This window comes from Odocoileus virginianus, chromosome 33 (assembly GCF_023699985.2).
Source record: "Odocoileus virginianus isolate 20LAN1187 ecotype Illinois chromosome 33, Ovbor_1.2, whole genome shotgun sequence".
NCBI lineage: Eukaryota > Metazoa > Chordata > Mammalia > Artiodactyla > Cervidae > Odocoileus > Odocoileus virginianus.
In genome coordinates, this window is record NC_069706.1 from 360802 (window position 1) to 380082 (window position 19281).

The window sequence follows — 19281 nt, forward strand, 5'->3', positions numbered from 1 at the left end:
TCTCAGCCCGGGAACCAAATGTTCCCTGTGTCCGGCTGGCCCCGAATCCAGCACTGACACCCAGTCTTGTGAAAAGGAGCCCAGAAAGCTGAGTTTCGATTCGCATTCACACCACCTCTGCCAACGGGAACCAGCCCGCCGCACTGCGCCTGCGCCTGCCGCGGCGCGCAAATTGACTTCCAGTCCCAGCAGGCCGCGGGGCCCTGAGGGCGGGACGTTCTGGGAGAGGCTGGGACGGGGAGGGGCGGGGCACCTGGGAATGGCGTGGATCGCGGGGGCGGAGCTTCCTGGGGAGATTGAGAACTGAGTGGACGGGGCTTTCTGGGAGCAGCGACTGTCGCGGGGGCGGGTCGCTCTGGGAGGCGTGAGGACCGGGGTGGGCGGGGAGATGGGAGGGGCGAGGGTCATGGGGCGGGGCGTCCTGGGAGGGGCGTGGGGACGAGGGGCGGGGCGTCATGGGAGGAGCGTGGGGACGAGGAGCGTGGGGACGAGGGGCGGGGCGTCATGGGAGGAGCGAGGGGCGTCCCGGCTTGAGAGGAGCGAGGGGCGCTGGGGCGGAGCGTCCTGAGAGGAGCGTGGGGATGAGGGGCGGGGCGTCCAGGGAGGAGCGAGGTGCGCGGGGCGGGGCGTCCAGGGAGGAGCGAGGTGCGCGGGGCGGGGCGTCCAGGGAGGAGCGAGGTGCGCGGGGTGGGACGTCCGCGTTCCCTGGCTGCCTTCTGTCCTTTGAGGCCGAGGTTAGAGTCCTGGGATCCCGGCAGGTCTCTGCTGCTTTTGCCACCCAGGTCTGATCCGAGCGCCATGGCCCAGCCACCGGCCGACGTCAGCGAGGACGACTGTCTCCCGGAGTACCACCACCTCTTCCGTCCGGACTTGCTCCAGTGAGCGTCGCGTCTGGGGCACCCCAGGGAGCCGGGCAGGGGGCGGGGGCGCCTGCGGTGCTCGCGGCGGGGGACTGAGGTTTTTCTGGGATGTGTGAGGACCCCAAGCCTGGTGGCCAGGCTGTCCAGATGTCCGGGTATCCCAGCGAGGCAAGTACTGGTGTTCCGATCTTTGTCCTGCGTGAGCATGTCCTGTTTATCGATGCGGAGGTGGGGACGAGTGCCAGAAAACACAGAGCAAAGATCAGGAAAAGGAAGGATTAATTATTACCAGCACCAGGTAAGGAGAACACTGAAGATTTTCCCCAAAGCTGTCTCTCCAAACAGCAAATTTGGGGAGGTTTTAAGCTGAGTGCAAGCATCTTAAGAAGGGGTTTGGGTGGTTGACGACGTCCAAGCTAGTTCGTTAGTTCGTTAAAGTCATGAGTGTCAGAAAAAGTCACTATCATCTCTGAGGTTCCAGTTGGTCAGGTTCCAGTTGGTCAGCACTTCAGGCTGATCTTTACCATCAAAACAGAATTGGGAGACTTTACAACTAGTGTATGATTCGTATCTTGGCCATTGTTACTTTTCTTGCCTGATGACAGTTGTTAGTTTCTGTATTTTTCTGAGACCTGTTGAGGGCAGCACTGTGTCCAGGCTTAGATCACAGAATGGTGTAGGCCCCAAATGGCTTCTCTTATGTCAAGAAAAGCCTGCCTGTTTCTCTTTCTCCATGAATCTGCTATCCTATCCATTTAGAGGGTGGCAGGAGGAAGGTTTATGTTTTGAAAACATTTCTCATTCATTGATAGCTTTCTGCATAGAGACTTCTAGGTTGAAATCATTCTTCCCAAAGATTCAGAAAGCCGAGGAATGCAGGCTTTCAAAAGCGGTGTTTCTCAAATTTGACCCAAGTGCCCAGTGCAGAGGGTCAGTGGAAGAGCACCTCCACCATCCCGATTCAACAGCATTCCCTTACTCTTTTTATTTTTTATTTAAACAAATTAGAATTTAGAATTTATTTATTTAGGTGCACTGGATCTTAGTTGCGGCATATGGGGTCTAGTTTCCTGACCAGGGGTGGCCCCTGTGCCCCCTGCATTGGGAGCATGGAGTCCCCGTCGGTGGACCATCAAGGAAGTCTGAACAGGGACCTCTGTAAAGAGTCTCTGTTTTTTCTCTCAGGGACAAGGTGGCTTTCATCACGGGTGGTGGCTCTGGAATTGGGTTCCGGATTGCTGAGATTTTCATGCGGTAAGTGAGCACTGCTCTGTGTGGTCCATGCCCCATCGTGCTGCCCCCTCCTCCTTGGGAGGGGGCCTGGGATCCTGGGCAAAATGCCAGTCGGTGGTGGGAACCCCTCTAGTTCCAGGTCCGTCAGAGAACATTTGAAAGGGGTCCTGCCACAGTCACTCAGCCCACGTAGGCCTCTGGGTCCTCTGCCAGCTGTGCCTTCAGCCCCGGGCTGATGTCTAAGTCTGAGAGACCCTTGGGGGAGGGGCCCCTTAGATTGCTGGGCAGGAGCTCTGCTGGGTGTGTCCCTTGCGCCTTGCTATCCTCACTCCTGCTCTCTGGCTTTGCAGGCACGGCTGCCACACAGTCATCGCCAGCAGAAGTCTTCCCAGAGTATCGACGGTGAGGGGGCTCTCCTGTGCCCAGCCATCAATGGGTGACTTTGGGGGCCAGGAGCCTAGACCTGGAAGGTCCTGAGGTCCAGAGGGTGACCACACCAAAACCAGCCTGTCTCCCAAATACGGAGCTTCAATGGAAGTGGTCCCCAGGGACACTCTCGTGTTTTTACAGAATCTAATTGTCAGGTCCTGAGAAGCGACCCTTCTGTTGGGTGGTACTGTGGCCCCAGCAGAGTTCTCTGGGCTTAGCAGGTTCTTGAGGGGGGAACATATCTCTCCTGCCACAGCTGGTCTCAGCACAGGGACTGGACATCAGCTGGAGCTGCTGTTGACCTGTGACCAGTGGCCTGGAAGGTGATGAAAGGGGAGAGGGTACAGGATGTCTTAGTGTCCGCCAGGGGTTGTGGCCCTGGGGAGGACCTGCCTCCCCAAGGTGGGTTTCAGCCACAGAGCCCGGGTCCCTGGCAGAACCTGGCTCATCATCGTCATTGGATCCTGAAGGGCTGTGCCTCCAGGCGAGGCCAGCAGGCTGCTGCCCACCTCTCTTCCTGTCTGGCTTCTAGGCTGCCAGAAAGCTGGCCACTGCCACTGGCCGGAGGTGCCTCCCTCTGTCTCTGGACGTCCGAGCTCCCCTGGCCATCGCAGCAGCTGTAGAGCAGGCCTTGCAGGAGTTCGGGAAGATCGACATTCTCATCAACTGTGAGTCCCTGTTGAGCATGACTGGGGGCTTCTGACGTGTCTGCAATACCAGACCTTCCTGTTTGGACGCCCTGGAACTGTCCTGGCTTCAGGTCACTGTCTCAACCCAGCTGTGCCCCTGCCGGGTCTATGCAGCCATGGCTCAGGAGGATGCCCTGAGAACTAGGCTGAAGCACAGAGAAGGGTCACTCTCATGTCCTGAAGTTCCCCACTGAGGAAAAGGGAAGACACATGACTGTTTTAGCATAGTTTTATTTTTCAATACTTATTTATTTATTTGACTGTGTTGGGTCTTGACGGTGGCGCGCAAGCTCAGTATTTGCAGCTTGAAGGCTTGGTTGCCCCGAGGCATGTGGGACTAGGGATTGAACCTGCGTCCCCTGTGTTGCAAGGTGGATCCTCAATCACTGGACCACCAGGAAAGCCCCTGTTTTAGTACACTTTTAGATTCACAGACTAATTGAGCAGACAGTGTAAACAGCTACTCATACCACACTCCTGCCACACACACACATACACACACACGTCGTGTCTACTATGAATACCTTGCATTTGTTACAACTGTTAACTGTAGTCTCTATGTTCAGGTTCATTTCTCCTGAATTTACTTTAAAAACTTGCAGTGTGACAACATACTCTAGTAAAAAATAATTTTAAAAAATCCCCAAAATTAGTGTATCATTTTTCTGCCATTGACAAAGTCATAAGCTGGGCAGCTTAAAACAGCAGGAACGCATTCTCTCAGTCTGGAGGCCAGAGATGTGAGACCAAGATGTGGCAGGCCATGCTCTCACAGGAGGCTCGGGAGAGTCTATCTGGGGCCTGGCTTGTGGCTCCTGGGGCTGCTGCCTGTCATCCCTTGGCCCCTGGCTGCATTCCTCCAGTCTCTGCTCTGTCCCTCTGTGCATGGCTGTGTCTACTTTAAGGACAGCATTCCTTGGGTTTAGGCCACCCTGTTCAGTATGATCTCATCTTATCTTGATGACATCTGCAAAGACCATGTTTCCACATAAAGTTAAGTTTACCCACACTGGGCTTCCCAGGTGGTGCAGTGGTAAAGAACCTGCTTACCAACGCAGGAGACACAGGAGATGTGGATTCGATCCCTGGGTCGGAAAGATCCCCTAGAGAAGGAAATGGCAACCTGCTCCAGTGTTCTTGCCTGGGAAATTGCATGGACAGAGAAGCCTGGTTGGGGTTACAAAGAGTTGGACATGACTGGACACTTATAGCTGTGACAGGCATCAGTTGTTGGGATCCACTGAAGAGTGTAACTTTTTGAAGCACACGCTCCAACCCATAACACCTGCTCTGCCCCTCATTGCTTTGATTGCCCGGGGCTCCAGCACCACCCACCGTCTCCTTCCACCCGCAGGTGCAGCCGGGAACTTCCTGTGCCCCGCCAGCGCCTTGTCCTCCAATGCCTTCAAGACTGTGATGGACATCGACACCTTGGGCACCTTCAACGTGTCTCGTGTGCTCTATGAGAAGTTCTTCCGGGTGAGTGTCCCGAGGCGGGGGCCTCCCAGGCCTGGCCATGCGCTCACTGCCCCCCTCGTGTGTTGCAGGACCATGGAGGGGTAATCGTGAACATCACTGCGACCCTGGGCGCTCGGGGACAGGTGCTCCAAGTGCACGCAGGCTCTGCCAAGGCAGCTGTGGGTACGGGCGCCCCCCTGGTCTGCCCGCCTGGGTTCCTCCCCGTCCCCGGGGGCCGGCAGTGTCCCAGCAAAGCTGCGCCCCCACCCCGTCTGGGCTGCCCCAGAGGCCGAGCAGCCCTGCTTCTCCCTTACATGGCCTGCCTCCCCTGCAGATGCGATGACGCGGCACCTGGCTGTGGAGTGGGGCCCCCAGAACATCCGCGTCAACAGCCTTGCCCCTGGCCCCATTAGTGGCACTGAGGGGTTTCGGCGTCTGGGTAAGGCTCCTCCAGCAGGTGCTCCCTTGGGCACAGGCCCCACAGTACCTCCAGGGGCTCCCCTCCTGCCTGGGTGGGACAGGCCCGGGATCAGAGACAAGCGCTCATGGCTCCCTGGGTGGGCAGAGTCCATCCCCAGCCTGGGGACAGTTCACACAGCCCAGCAGGGGGCTAGGGGCTGGACTTGGGCAGCTGCCCCTAGAGCTAGAGGCCAGGGGCTGCTGGCCTTGTGAGCTGCACACAAAGGGCCCCGCTGAAGCCTCCAGAGCCTTGGCCGTGAGCAGGGACAGGCCTTGTGCTGGCTCCACAGTGAGGTTACTGGGCCTGGCCCAGGACAACGCTGTCGGCATCCCCAGCGTTACAGGATGCAGCTCAGGGGAGGCTGGCAGAGGAAGGTGGTGGCCCCTGGGTCCTGGGACTTGCCTGAACCTCTTCCTCCCTCCCAGGTGCCCCACAGGCCGACCTGAGGGCGAAGATCCTGGCCAGCCCCCTGCAGAGGCTGGGGAACAAGACGGAAATTGCCCACAGCGCCCTTTTCCTGGCCAGCCCGCTGGCATCCTTTGTGACGGGGGCCCTGCTGGTGGTTGACGGGGGGACCTGGCTGACGTTCCCTAATGACGTCCAGTCACTGGCAGATTTCTCACCCTCAGCTAAGCTCTAGGTGACGTCCTGCTCCCACCGTCAGGGTCACCTGTGTGCTTGGCCCCCTTCCCAGACACCCACCTTGTGGCCAGGGGTCACTGCGCTGGGCCTGACGCTTGCCCCTCAGTCTCTTACCTGTGTTTCTAGATGTGCTCTCAGGCACCCCAGGTTCCCTGGCTGCACACGTGGGGCGAAGCCTGGACGGCCCAGCCCCATGCAGCTGCACTGCAGACCCCGGGGCCTCCCTGCAAACCAGGACTAGCAAACTCCTCTGAAGCAGACAGGAGCCCCCCTCTTTGGGTGGCCCTGGGCGACCGGCTCTGGGGGCCTGAGGGCCTGCTGGTCCCGCTTCCCGTCCTCCCCAGCATACCAGGGGCATGGGCAGCCCTCAGTCTAGCCCCGGAGCAGCAGCTCCTCTGAGGTGACTGAGGAGGTGCAGGCCCCCTGCCCCCCGCCTCCTGGGTCCCCGTCACAGGGTGGAGACAGGATGTGGACTGGTTCCTGTCCCGTCGGAGGTGGTTGTGGTGAAAGGACACCCAGGGCTCACAGTGTTCGGCCTCCCCACAAAGCTGTGGTTGGTGCCAGCTTCCAGAGGAGCCCCTGGTCTCAGGGGTGGGCCTGCTTGTAAGACAAGTGATGCTAGTTGGCCCTCTGGTGTGCTGGCTGGCAGACATAGCCAACAGACAGGAGTCTGAGCAAACTCCAGGAGACAGCGAAGGACAGAGGAGCCTGGAGTGCTGCAGTCCATGGGGTCGCAGAGTTGGATGTGACTTAGCATCTGAACGACAAGATGCGTTCTCAGTCCTCCAGACACACAGAGTAGGGTGGGGGTGGGAGCGGGGGAGGAGGCAGCAAGGCCCCAAGCGGCAGGAGGGCGTGGGTGCTGGACAGGCCCCCCAGTCACGGGTGGAGAGTGCTGGGGGAGGGTGGGGAGGAGGTAGGGGGCCACCGTGTCCACCTCAGGAGGCACACAGGCCTAGTGGCCTGCTGTCTGCCCCCGCCTGCCACTCACTCCCCCAGGGCTTGTAGGGGGCTGGCCTGGCATCGCTTGGTGCCCCAGTGACCTGGTGTCTGCTGCTGCCGCTTCTGACAGGCAATGGACAGTGCGCTGCAAGGGACTGGTCCACAGCCCACTCTCGGACCCCAGACCTGCCACCCGCCCGCCTGCCCAGCCTGAGCGCCAGACCCAGCAGTCCCAGCCAAGCATTTGAAGAGAGACCGGCCCTTCCTTTAGGAGCGGTGCTGCGCCCACGTGCCCTGCCCACGGCCCTATCTCTGTGCGCAGGGAAGGGGGCAGTGACCAGGCAGGGACCTGCCCATACACCCTCGGGCGGCCTGTGCTCCACCTGGCCAGGCCCCCGGAGTGTGCCCCGGCCCAACCCAGGGTCAGCGCTGCCCTGCTGCCCAGCCCACCTAGGCTGGTCTCCTTTCTCTCCTGCCTGTGTCCAGGGGGTGCCTCCAGGTGGTTCCCGCGGCCTGGGTGGAGAAAAGAAGGTGGTTCAGGCTGTCTTCTCCTGCTCTCCCGCTTTGAGACCTTTGCTTGACAGAAATGCCAAACCAGGAAGGCTAGAGAAGTGTGTTTGAGCGCTGCCCCCCGGCCTGTGTCCTGCGTCCTCTCCCCCGGGCGTGTGGGCTGCAGACGGGACCTCTGCCAGCACAGGTCAGGGTGCTCCCACCTGCCCTGGAGAGGACTTAGTCCTTGGTCGCTGGGGGCTCACTCTCTGGACCCTCCAGGAGGCCTGGCCCCATTGTTACCCTCCCTCAGGCCCGGGGGAGGGGGCTCTCTGCCTCAGTTGTTCCCCAGTGACCGCTCTCTGACACACATTCAGGCCAGGCCCTAAGGGGGCCATTTGGATCCTGGGCTTGTTTCCTGTGCTGTTAAAAACTTTAGCGTACTTAGAGCTGTTGGCGTGCCCTCTGGCTGGACAGGTAGCTCACTGCCCTCCTCTGCACCCTCTCCCATATCATCTATTTGCATAAGCACAGGTTCTAGAGTTTTGCCAGAAAATGCATTTCCTTAAAAAATAAACATTTTACCATAAAATTATATATTCAGTGGACTTCACAATATTTTTAGAAGGAGAAGGAGGACACTTGGACACTGGTGATCTGGGCGCTGAGAGGTAGCAGTGTGTCTCCATTTTGTCTTTTTCCTGTGAAGGCTTTAGAAAACCCTTTGTCTAATGCCTGAAATCCTCCCTCCCTGCAGATGAAGGGAGCCTAGGAGCTAGGGGAGGCTGTTGGCTCCCCGGGTGCGAGGGATGTCCTCCGAGGCTGGTGCTGGTGCTGCTGCTCGCTCTGGGCTTGAGCCCTCTGCCCCAGGCACCTGCACCCACTCGAGTTCCTTCCCGCCCTCGCGGTGCAGGGGCAGGGAACCCAGTGGGCATAGGGGTCTTGCTTGCTGCTTAAGCAGAGGCCAGGAGGTCCACCAGCAAGGCAAGTGGGCACTTGCGATGGCGGGAAGGCAGGTCCCAGGGAGAGGCAGCCACAGACCCCTCATGCCTGAGAGCTGGAGCCTGCTGTCCCCGAGGAGATGGAGAAGGCCCGGGGAGGCTGTCCCACCAGCCACATCCGAGGGTGTGGGGCGGGGCGGCTCAGCTCCTGGAGGACGAAAGAGAGTGGCAGGCGGTTCCGAGAGTGAGAGTGAGCCTCTCATTACTGCTAGTCAGGGTGCTCCGGAGAAAGGCAGCCAGCGGGATATATATAGATCCACAGGAGGAGATTTATTATAGGGACTGGCTCATGTGACTGTGGGGGCTGAGAAGTCCCATGATCTGCCGACTGCGAGCTGAAGCCTCGGGAAAGCAGATGGTGTGATTCAGTCTGAGCCTGAAGGCCCAAGCACCAGGGACTTGACGGTCCAGGGCAGAGGCTGAGGGACTTGCGCTTCCTGTGCTGCCACTGCTGAGGGCAGGTCGTCCAGGTACTGAATCAATGCAACTCTCTTCCAGAAATACCAGGTGACCAGCCACCTGGGCATCCATCGGCCCCGTCCAGTGGACACAAAGTTGCACACACCGTGAAGTCTGTCCCCCAGTCTTCATCATCTGCATGTGGTGGTCAGCTCACCTGTAAGAAATTGGCCTCACAGACTGTCCTGGGGTCCAGTGGTTAAGAATCTACCTGCCAGTGCAGGAACACAGGTTCAGTCCCTGGTCCAGGAAGATCCCACACACTGGCGGGCAACTGAGCCCCATGTGCTGCAACTACTGAAGCTGGCTCGCCCTAGAGCCCGTGCTCTGCACCAAGAGAAGCCGCCACAACGAGAAGCCTGCATGTTGCAACTAGAGAAAGCCCACACGCAGCAATGAAGACCCAGTGCAGCCAGAAATAAACTGCTAAATAACTTTTAAAAATCCCTGACTTGAAAAGTTGAAGAAATCGACCTCGCTGTTCCATTAGTCCACCAGCCCTGGCTGTCGTCCCGCAGGTCTAGGATGGCTGCGGGGTGCTCGATCACAGGCATGCCTGGCACCTGTCACTTGGTCACTTGCTGGCTGGGCTCTGGACGGGCTGGCAAGGAGGGCCAGGTGCACGTGGTGACTGGCCAACACGGGACCCAGCAATGGCGCTTGAGCTCGGTGGCAATTGGCAGAGAACTAGGTTGTCCCCTTCTTCTTTAACAATCTCTAAAATTCTCTTAGAAAGATTCACTGAAATGAAGGCTCATTTTTCATGCATGAACCTCAGCTGCGGAGGCTGGTTTATAGGCCCCGCCCACTCTGAGTCCCCCTGCTGTGGGGTGAGCCTGTATCCTGTCTTCTCAGCACCGTACATAAAAACATCAAGCCATGGCAGAGGCTGCCCACCGCCGGGGTTCAGCCTTCCAGCCCCTGCTCCACGCTGCACACTCTGTTGAGTGAATATATGAATGACCCCAACTTGTTCACCCTTGTATGGAGTCATGTGGGGTGTCCCCAAGGTTCCCAAGGCATCGCACAGGGAACCTCAAAATTGCCTTAAATAAGCATAGTCTCGGGGAGTTTCCCAGCCCACTCCTCCTGTTGCCGTGGTAACCTGGTAACACACTGGCTTGCCCGTGTTTTGTCTTGGGTCACCTCGAAAGGACTGGAGACTGTGCAGTGCTGGCTCTGGGTCCCTGGGTGGCGTCCTCCCCACTGGTCTCTGGTGGCCCACCGGCCGGGACCAGGCCGCCTGATGCAGGAGGAGACTTGAGAGGCTGAAGCTGACCGCACAGGATGCTGTCCACCCACCGTGCACACTGAGCCCTTTGCCCGGTGCCCTGGCTGGGGGCCAGCATGAGCACGACTGGCCCTCCTGAATTTCCTCTCAGCCAGAGACGTGGCCTCACTGAGTGACGCAGGGAGAGACACTGAGCCCTGGGCAGGGTTCTCCTGTGGTCAGATCCAGCTCACCTTGCAGTGGTCAAGCCCTCACCCGGGGCTGCGTGTCCAGGCAGGCGTCCTGCTCGCCCCAGGCTCAGCCCTGAGGCCCAGGCATGCTGCAGCCGGGCAGCTGTGCCCTCTTGGGCACGGCAGAGGGGCCCTCTGGGGTGGGGGCTTCTTAGGCTGCGGAGAGGGTGTGGGCACCCTCGGGCATTTCCCTCTGGGCACTTGGGCCAGTCTCTGTTGGATGCTAGAGGGGAAGCAGCAGGAGATCCTGGGACCTTCCCAGACTCCAGGGGTGGGATGCTCTGGAGCTTGGGGATGAAGCTGGGGATTGAGGTCTTCCTTCTCCCACCTCCACCTGCCCTGTGAACCCCCCCCCCCTCGCTGCCCATCTGCTCTTTGTCAGACTCCCTGTGTGCAAGCTGTGATCCAGCCCCCTGCAGAGAGGGGGACAGCATTCCTTTGGTCAGACACGGGTCCCAGTTTGGGTCAGGGTCTGGCTCTTGCTCAATAAAGGAGGCCAAGGGTTGATTTCAGGCTTCCCTTGGGGCTCAGCTAGTAAAGAATCCACCTGCAATATAGGAGACCTGGATTTGATCCCTGGGTAGGGAAGATCCCCTAGAGAAGGGAATGACTACCCACTGCAATATTTTTTTTTTTCCACTGCAGTATTTTTGCCTGGAGAATTCCATGGACAGAGAAGCCTGGCGGCTACAGTCCGTGGGATTGAAAAAGAGTCGGACATGATTGAGCAACTAACACACACACACACACACACACACACACACACACACACAGAGTTGATTGCATCATGTGAACCTGGCAGCTCCCAACACTTCTAGAACATGCATGTGAGCAGGCGTCCCATGTGGATCCTGACTCACACCAGACACATTCACTAGAGACCAATGTGCAGACTAGCGTGCTGAGTGTGTATGTGTGTGTGTGACTGCATGAGCCTTGGGTACCCTTGCTGGCAAAAGCTGAGACCCAGCCGGAGACGGCAGAGGCTCCCTGCTCACTTCTCTATCCGACTTGACTCTTCTGTCCTAGGTGTCTTGGGGAACCAGCTCCTTCCCTGGATTTCATATTTACCGCTGCATTCTGGTTCAGGTCTCTGGGATCAGACCTACTTTACCCTGTCAGCAAACAGATGCTTTTCAAACTCTTTAGTCACTTATTCACTGATTGACTTGCATCATTTCCTAGGTGACACGTCATCAGTATGTGCTAAGTTGCTTCAGTCGTGCCAGACTCTGCGACCCTATGGACAGGGCATGAAGTTCATTAATTGAAGTCCCAGAGGATAACTTTATCTCCAAATTTTGGAGTATCTGGGGGGGCACCTCATCGCATGTGTACATCAGAGCATCTTGCCGAAGACAGCACTGACAGAAGTCTGCTGAAGAAGGAATAAGGAATGTCAGAAATCTACAGAGTTAACTTTCAACTCTTCCACCATCATGTGTAATTTGGACAATTTTTACCCCATGGGAGGACAGTGCTAAGAATCAGATCTTCACCTCTGGAAACCATGACCTGAGGCTAAAACAGGAAGTCCTGGATCTGCGTACAAACCTCTGAGTCTGGTCCTCGGCGCCCCTCCCCAGACACGGGTTGGGATCCTGGCTGCAGGGGAGGCTCGGAGGGTGTGGACGTGGGCACCACAAGGACTGGAGATGCCTGTCGTCACAGGAACTGCAGAGTGAGACGTCAAGCTAAGGAAATCATCCAAACCTTGGCTGCCTCAGGAGGAGATAAATTGTGACTTACAAACTCATGGTCTATTTTTACTCTAAGAAATGTACTTTACTAAATTTGAAAGTGAGAAAAAAACCCTTCCCCCCCGAATAAATATCAGTAAACACAAGTGTGGACTGCGCCCCCGGCTGCAGGAGCCGTGGGGAGGGTGGGTGTGATCTAGACCTAAGTCGACCCTGCTCTTGGTGTGCTTACCCCATGCAAAATACTTGTGTCGTTTTCAAAATCACAGATTGAAAATATCTGGCCAGCAGTTTTTGTTTGCAGCTTGATGGAGGTATTATCAGCATTTGACAGATTGCACACGAGTGACAAGCAGAGTTTGGTGAGCTCCGACCGTCTGCGTCCCTGAACCACAATCAAGAGGACAGACACGCCGGGTGCCTGCAAAGCCTCTCCCCCAGCTGGAAGGCCCCTTGCCTCTCTCTGCCCCTCACCCCAGGTTACCCAGCTAGGGTGGTGGCTCAGGCCGGAGGGCGAGGCCAGCCTCTTCTATGGGAGAAGGTGGGACACGCGGCAGGGGCGTGGCCCACAGCCGAGGTCAGAACCCTTTCCTGGGGTGCCCGAGGGCAGGCTGCTTGGTGGCCCTGCTCCTCCCTTGCTCTGACCCCATCTCAGGTCTGCAGCAGGTCCCTTCTTCCTCCCGAACAGACCTCTGCCCTTTCCTGCTGGCATCACCAGGGCCACCCCCAGGCCTCCCTGGGGCACTGGGGTCACCCCTGGCCACCTCAGATGCTTCCCCTTGACCTTGGGATGGCTCCTCCTGGACTTGGAGCTCCATGAAAATAGAGCCAGGCTCCCAGAAGGGGGCGCTTTCAGGCACATACCTCTCAACAGCACAGATCCCAATATCTGCCACTGTTTTACTACGCAGCAGCAGGAAGCAACAATTTCTCTTGTTCAGCAACAGTCCAGCCAATGAGAGCTTGTCACAACTCAGCCAGTGAAAAGCCACTGCACTCTGAACTCCCAGTTTCCTCCAATGGACACTTTGTTCATAACAGCCTCTTCCAATCCCCCCTTCTCCTCTATAAAAGCAGTTCCTCACCTTTGCTGGCCATAGTTGTATGTCTCCAATTATAAATCTTTGCTGCTTCTGAATAAACCCATTTTGCTGGTAAAATAGTCAGTTTTTTAATTGTTTTAGGTTAACACTGGCAACATGATCTCAGACTTCTCATACTGCAGAATTGTGAAACCTAAATGTGTTTTTTAACCACTCAGTATATGGCATTTGGTCATAGCAGCATGAGCAGACTAAGACACCAATCTATGATGTGTCTTGCGTCAAACAGAAAGCGAAGTTTTTAAAATTAATTGTTACTAAGGTATAATTTACATATAGTAAAATTCATTCTTTATAGTATACAGTTCTGTGAACTTTGATAAACAATTTCAGTTATAGAACCACCATTACAATCAAGGTATGAAACAGTTCCTTCACTCCAACTAATTTCCCTTTCCCCCAGCCCTGCTCAATCTGATTTGTGTTCCTTTACTTTTGGGAAGTTTAAAGTTTAATGTATTTAACTTCAAATCATTCTCTTTGTTTGTAATTTTTACTCTTATGTAAGAAACGTTCCGGCTCCAAGATCATAAAGATATTTTTCAAAGTCTTCTAAAGCTTTTAAAGTTTTTATTTATTTCTTTCTTTTTTTCTGGCCACACCTTGTGGCTAGCAGGATCTTAGTTCCCTGACCAGGGTTTGAACCTGCACCCTTGGCAGGGTAAGTCCTGACCACTGGACTGCCAGGTGATTCCCTCACTTTGCACTTTTATGTCTTTGATTTCTCTAATTATTATTATTTTTTATTTCTCTAATTATTTTTTGTATGTGATGTCAGTTTGGGATCTAGTTGTAAGGTTTCTGTACAGACAACTGGCACCAGCTATAGAAAAGTAGATCTTTTCTTTATTATTAGTAAAGTCACCAAGGATAAAAGTAATGGGTTTGACTACTAAAAATCAAAGATTTATGTCTAATTTTCTCCAACAGAGATCACAAAGGGGCCACAAGCAGGGAGAAGATATTTGCAGTATCAAAAATTGATGAGAGATTTCCTTAAAGAAAAAGTCAGAGAACCCAAAAGAAAAACAAGCAAGCGCTACAAGTGGGCAGTTCACAGACCCTAGTTGGTGAGTAAACATAGCAAGCATATGCTCCACCACACTAGCATTTCAGCTAAATTCAAATAAGACAAGATGAGATGCCATTTTAAGTTCATCAGACTAGCAAAAATGGGGGAAACATATGTAATGTCCACTATAATTTTTGTTTCTTTTTTTTTTTTTTTGAGATATGCATTAAATAAGAGATATTTGTGATCAGATTTAGCCTTGCCTGTCATCCCCCTACCCTGCTGCGGTCAGTGGCCAGCTCTCACCCAGGCAGTGGAGAGGCCCTTCCCCAGGGGAGACCTGTGCATTCTTCCACTGAGGCTTCCTGACCTACTTTCCCTCTGCTCCCCTGTCAACAGTTCTGTGCTAGGAATCTGCTGAGTCACCCTGCTGATCTTCTTTTTCCCATCTTTCTCCGTAGGTCAAAGGTCACCAGGGAAGCGTGATTAAGGAGACCCATTTGCTTGAGAGTACCAAAAGATAAGTGTTTATCCCAGGTACCTTTCAAAAAGAAGGAATCATAGAGGGAGGTTTTCACAGACACTCACTCAGGCCTAAATGCCAACAGATGTGAGCTGCACCCACCCCACCCTCACCCTTCCCCTTCTGTGTACCTGTTACATGGCTAAATTAAAATATGCATGGGGTGGGCGTGGAGGAGCAGGTCAAAACAGCAGCTGGGGCTGATTCCCTCGAGCTGGTTCATTTTGTCTTGAACGTTAGAGATGGAAAATATCTACGTGGATGCTGAAGGTCCAAATGACTGACCAGGCACTTGTCACATTTAATGTTCCAGGGACAGAGTCTCTTGAAGTGGTCCAAGCAGGAAGGTGCGTGTTCTCCATGCTGGGCTTCTGTTTGGGTACATCGGCCAGCCAAGGAATGCAGATTTTTCACAAACTGGCACAGCAGCAAGAGAGCTGTTTCCTTGAGGGTGCAGCCCTTGCCTCATTTGGTTTCACCTCCCCCATGTTAACATCCTTATTTAGAAAAGCTGACACATCACTATAAGTACCTTTAAAAGCTGTATTTGGCCAAAGGCATCAGTCCAATTTCAAATTCTCACCAAAACTGGAGATAATTTTTTTCCTGGCTGTGCTGAGTTCTGTTGCAAGGCATGGACTCTGCATTGTTGCATGTAGGCTATCTCCAGCTGCGGTGAGCAGGGGCTACTCTCTAGTTGCGGTGCCTGGGGTTCATTGCGATGACTCCTCTTGTTTCAGAGCACGGGCTCTAGGGAGGGTCAGAGAAGGCAATGGCAACCCACTCCAGTACTCTTGCCTGGAAAATCCCATGAACAGAGGAGCCTGGTAGGCTGCAGTCCATGGGGTCGCACAGAGTGGAACATGACTGAAGTGACTTAGCAGCAGCAGCAGCAGCTAGGGAGGGTGGGCTTCAGTAGCTGTGGCTCCAGGACTTAGCAACTGCGGTTCATGGGCTCCAGAGCACTGGCCTCTGTAGTTGCAGCACATGGGCTTAGCTGCTCTGTGGCATGAGTGATCTTAGTTCTTGGACCAGGGATTGAACTCGTGTCCGCTGCGTTGGCAGGTGGATTTTTAACCACCTGACCGTCAGGGAAGTCCCTGGAGGTGATTTTTTTTTTTCTTTTGAGTGCAGTATCTTCCTCATGAAAGCATAGAGCTCTTATAAGAAACTGAGAATATAGTTTTTGGATTGGGGGTATTCCTTTACCCTTCTTTTCCCAATGCCAGCCTCACAAACACTGGGGCCACATGCCCTGGGATTTTGTCATGGCAGATGACTCAGTTAACCAACACACCGGGAGGGGGGACTGGGATGGGGAATACATGAAATCCATGGCTAATTCATATCAATGTATAACAAAAACTACTGTAATGATGTAAAGTAATTAGCCTCCAACTAATAAAAATTTAAAAAAAAAAAAAAAAAAAAAAAAAAAAAAAAAACCAACACACCGCTCGTCACAGTACGCCTGGAAGCAGGCTCAGTCTCCTTTGGTTCTCGCCATAGCTGTTTATGAACACAGCCGGGGCAGTCCGTTCCCCCCGCATCTTATTACGGGCTCTAGATGGAGCCTGTAATGCTACATGCACCTTGCCTGGGGCCTGGCAGCTTACGGACTCCCATCTGCATGTCTCCACTTTTATGCCTGCTGCAACGTGCCTGTGCTGCTGTCTGGCGCCCTGTGTCCCCACTGACGACAGTGACATCTAGAGAAACAGATGTCAGTTGTCAAAGACTGCCGCCGCAGCGCTTGGGAGGCCTGGCAGTACACTGGCGACGAACACTGGATAGCCTGTGTGTTGGGGGGGAAACTTGTCGCAGATTTTAAAAACGGTCTCAGTGTGTGCCCACGCGTTCCTTCGGTCACTAGGGACAGACCGCGTTTCCAAGGCCCTTCCATACTCAGGCGGGGAGTCTCCGCGCAGCAGGCGTCTGTTGGGGGCGCCACGTGCACGTCCCCGGCCCCTTCAGGATCGCGTTCATTGCGTGTTGTGGGGGCGCTTTACGCCGGCAGCACTCAGTCCATCCGCCCCGCGCGTGGGTCGGTGACGTCACGCCCGGGTCCGCAGCCTCCGAGCACTCTCGCCTCCGGGACTCCACCCCGAGGGTGAGCGACACAGGCAGCCTTGCCGCGCCGGAGCCTGCCTTTATACCTGGTCGGCGAGGGGCGGGGCCAGCCGGCGGCGCGACGTGCTGACGTCAGGCCGGGGAAGAGCGGGGCGAGGGAGGTGGCGTGCGCTCCGGTACCTCAGTCGCCTTCTCGGCGTCATCCTTCTCATTCGCGTCCTCGGGGCTCTTCTCCTCAGGGTCCCCTCCACGGCGTCCCGCACCTCAGAGTCCCGGCCCGCCCTGCTCCTCGACTTCCCTCGGCCGCCCGCCGCCGCCATGGGCCCGCGCCCGCCGCGCCGCCGGGCCGAGGACAGCTGAGGCGCGGCGCGAAGATGGGCGAGGGCGGAGCAGGGCCCGAGAGCCAGCCGGAGCAGCCCGGGCGCCCCGCGCGCGCCCGCCCGCGCCGCCGTGGGGATGCCCGCGCCCGCCGCCGCGCCCTGAGCGCCTTTGTCTGCCGCCCGCAGCACCACTGGCTTCGGGGGCCCGCGCCGCGGCCGGGGGCGCGCCCATGAAGATGGAGCCGGGCCGGCCGGCCTCCCCCGCGGGCGGCCCGGGCCCCGACCCGGAGCCTGGCGGGCCCGGTGCGCTGTCCGCCCCCGTCCGGAGCCCGGGGCTCGGCCCGCAGGACCCCGCGGCCGGCGTGGATGCTGGGCGATCTCCGGGTTGGGAGCGGCGGCCGCAGCACGTGGGCCGGGAGCCCGACCCCGACCCCGACCCTGACTCCGACCCTGACCTGGCGCTGCCGGAGCTCGGCCCGCTCTTTTCCTGGACGATGGAGCCGGAGGGTGACGGCCCCGCGCACAGCGCGTCCGTCCGCGCTCAGGACTTCAGCCGCAGCCATCACCTGAGGGGCGAGGTCGACTTCTTCCCCTCCTTCGTGGCGCCAGAGATGGGCCATCCGGCCCTGGAACTGGGTCCCGGGGACCCGGATGGGCCCTCTGACTTTAGCCAGACTCACCCCCTCACGAGCGAGCCTGCGGGGTGTCCGGAGGATAGCCCCCGCCTCCGAGCCGTATTCGATGCCCTGGACGGGGATGGGGACGGCTTCGTGCGCATCGAGGACTTCGTCCAGTTCGCCACCGTCTACGGGGCGGAGCAGGTAACTCGCCGCGTGAAGGCCGGGCCCGCGCGTTGGTCGCGGAGTGCAGTGGAGGCCAGGGGTCCCGCTTCTCTTCTGATTCACCGCTTCTCCCCTAATCTCTGGTTGAATTCGCTGAAGCACATCTTCCCCATTTCAAGAGGTTTTATTCCCGAGAGTCAGTTTCTTTCCCTGCCATCCCAAGCCACACAGCTGGATCTTTCCTAAATTGAGGGTAGCTCCTGGCCTGGGGACATGCCCCCTCTCTGCTGCATAGAAGTGCCCCCCGGATGGACAGGTGCCAGCAGGTCTCCCAACTGAGAGCCCTAGTTCGGTTTGGCTGAAGTAATTCACTCCTGTCTGCAAAGGCCAGGCTGCACTTGGATGCTTAAGATCATATTAATAATCTATTTTGAGCGCAGTTACTTCACTGTCTGTGGTTGGCTTGTGTTCTAGGTAGGTTCGTTATTTGGGAGACAGTGAAGGCTAAAAACGTTCACTTCCTACCTTCTGTGCACAAGGGAGAGGGATGAACCCTAGAGCACCGCGGTGAATACAGACTCCACAGAACTCCATCAGGTCCACCTCCACTCTTGTAGGACAGGTGAGGTGCTGGGCAGGTGAGGGAACGCACAGGGCAGGGGGTCCCGAGCCGCTGCCAGGGCAGCGCTGCTCTGGGAGAAAGTGAGCTTCAAGGTCCAGGCCTTCCCCCCCTCAGCGCTTATGGAAGTTCAGGTGGAGACAACAGTGTGGCTGTGTGTGTCCTGCTGTTAACCCGGATAGACATCACACAGGTGACAGGTGTTCTTTTATTTATTTATTTATTTATTTATTGTTAATTTTTTTTTTAGGTGTTCTTTTAAATACATTGTTCAGTGATGAGATATTCCAAAGGCTAATCTGCTAGTGTTTGTATTTAATTGACTTTTCATACATGTGAATATTCATACTATTCATACATGTGAAGTGGGCGTTCAGGTACATGTGAGGTACATATGCATGTTTAAGCTAAGAGGTAAAATTGACACCCTGGTATGTAGGGTGTCTGCCAGAACGTTAAGAACTTTTATACAGGATCTCTGTGCCCCTTGAGTATTCATGGTGTCCATTGAGCAGTCATGTAAAGAACTGGGTCATCCTGCTTCAGGGCTCCTTGTTGAGTTTTCAGTCTGAACGTGTCCATATGGTATCTTGAATGTTGACCTCTTGGTCAGTGTGACGCTTCTGTGTAGCTCTGGTTTGAAGACATTGCCAGGACAGGTCTCCCATCTCTTAGTCTAATGGGCAGAGAGAGAGATGTGCCCATTAGACCCTTTCTAAGTCTAATAAGAGAGATTAACCTGGATTGTGATCACTGGACAGTGTCCTGTATGGTTCTCATGGGTTGTGATCAGTGGTTCAGGTGTTTTGATGCTTTTCTTTGTTGCCCGCCAGCTGGAGAGCACCTTGGGCATCCTCAGTTGTTTTTCAGTAGAACAATGTGTCTTCTCTCTAAACACACGCTTCTTCATCACACCCATCAAGCATGTTAGGGAATTGGCACATTTGTCTTTACCATACTCTGACTTTGATGCAGTGCTTTATAGCTTATAGGAGGCTCATTTGTGTTTTCCCTGGGTCATCAGCCTTT

General features: G+C 55.7%; 2 protein-coding genes and 1 long non-coding RNA gene across 4 annotated transcripts in view; 2 read left to right on the top strand and 1 right to left on the bottom strand.

Moving 5' to 3' along the window:
- Window positions 1–668: 668 nt before the first annotated feature.
- Window positions 669–7797, top strand: DECR2 (2,4-dienoyl-CoA reductase 2). The gene is made up of 9 exons (XM_020900220.2): window positions 669–878; window positions 2046–2114; window positions 2444–2495; window positions 3055–3190; window positions 4566–4690; window positions 4759–4852; window positions 5004–5108; window positions 5555–5769; window positions 6844–7797. Exons 1-8 carry the CDS (start codon window positions 799–801, stop codon window positions 5767–5769), a joined length of 876 nt encoding a protein of 291 aa, XP_020755879.2. The 5' UTR covers window positions 669–798; the 3' UTR covers window positions 6844–7797.
- Window positions 7798–8458: 661 nt separating this feature from the next.
- LOC139032839 (uncharacterized) lies at window positions 8459–15754 on the bottom strand. Its single transcript, XR_011485466.1, has 3 exons — window positions 12688–15754; window positions 11678–11797; window positions 8459–8819 (listed from the first exon to the last, which is right to left on the bottom strand). It is a non-coding gene; the product is annotated as an uncharacterized lncRNA (long non-coding RNA).
- An 899-nt stretch (window positions 15755–16653) lies between these two features.
- The window catches only part of RAB11FIP3 (RAB11 family interacting protein 3), a 58591-nt gene continuing 55963 nt past the window's right edge, over window positions 16654–19281 (top strand). For both annotated transcript variants that reach the window (XM_070461048.1, XM_070461049.1), the window contains exon 1: window positions 16654–17672. In XM_070461048.1, the coding sequence (XP_070317149.1) occupies window positions 17082–17672 (591 nt within the window). In that variant the 5' untranslated portion in view covers window positions 16654–17081. The remainder of the gene's footprint in view (window positions 17673–19281) is intronic.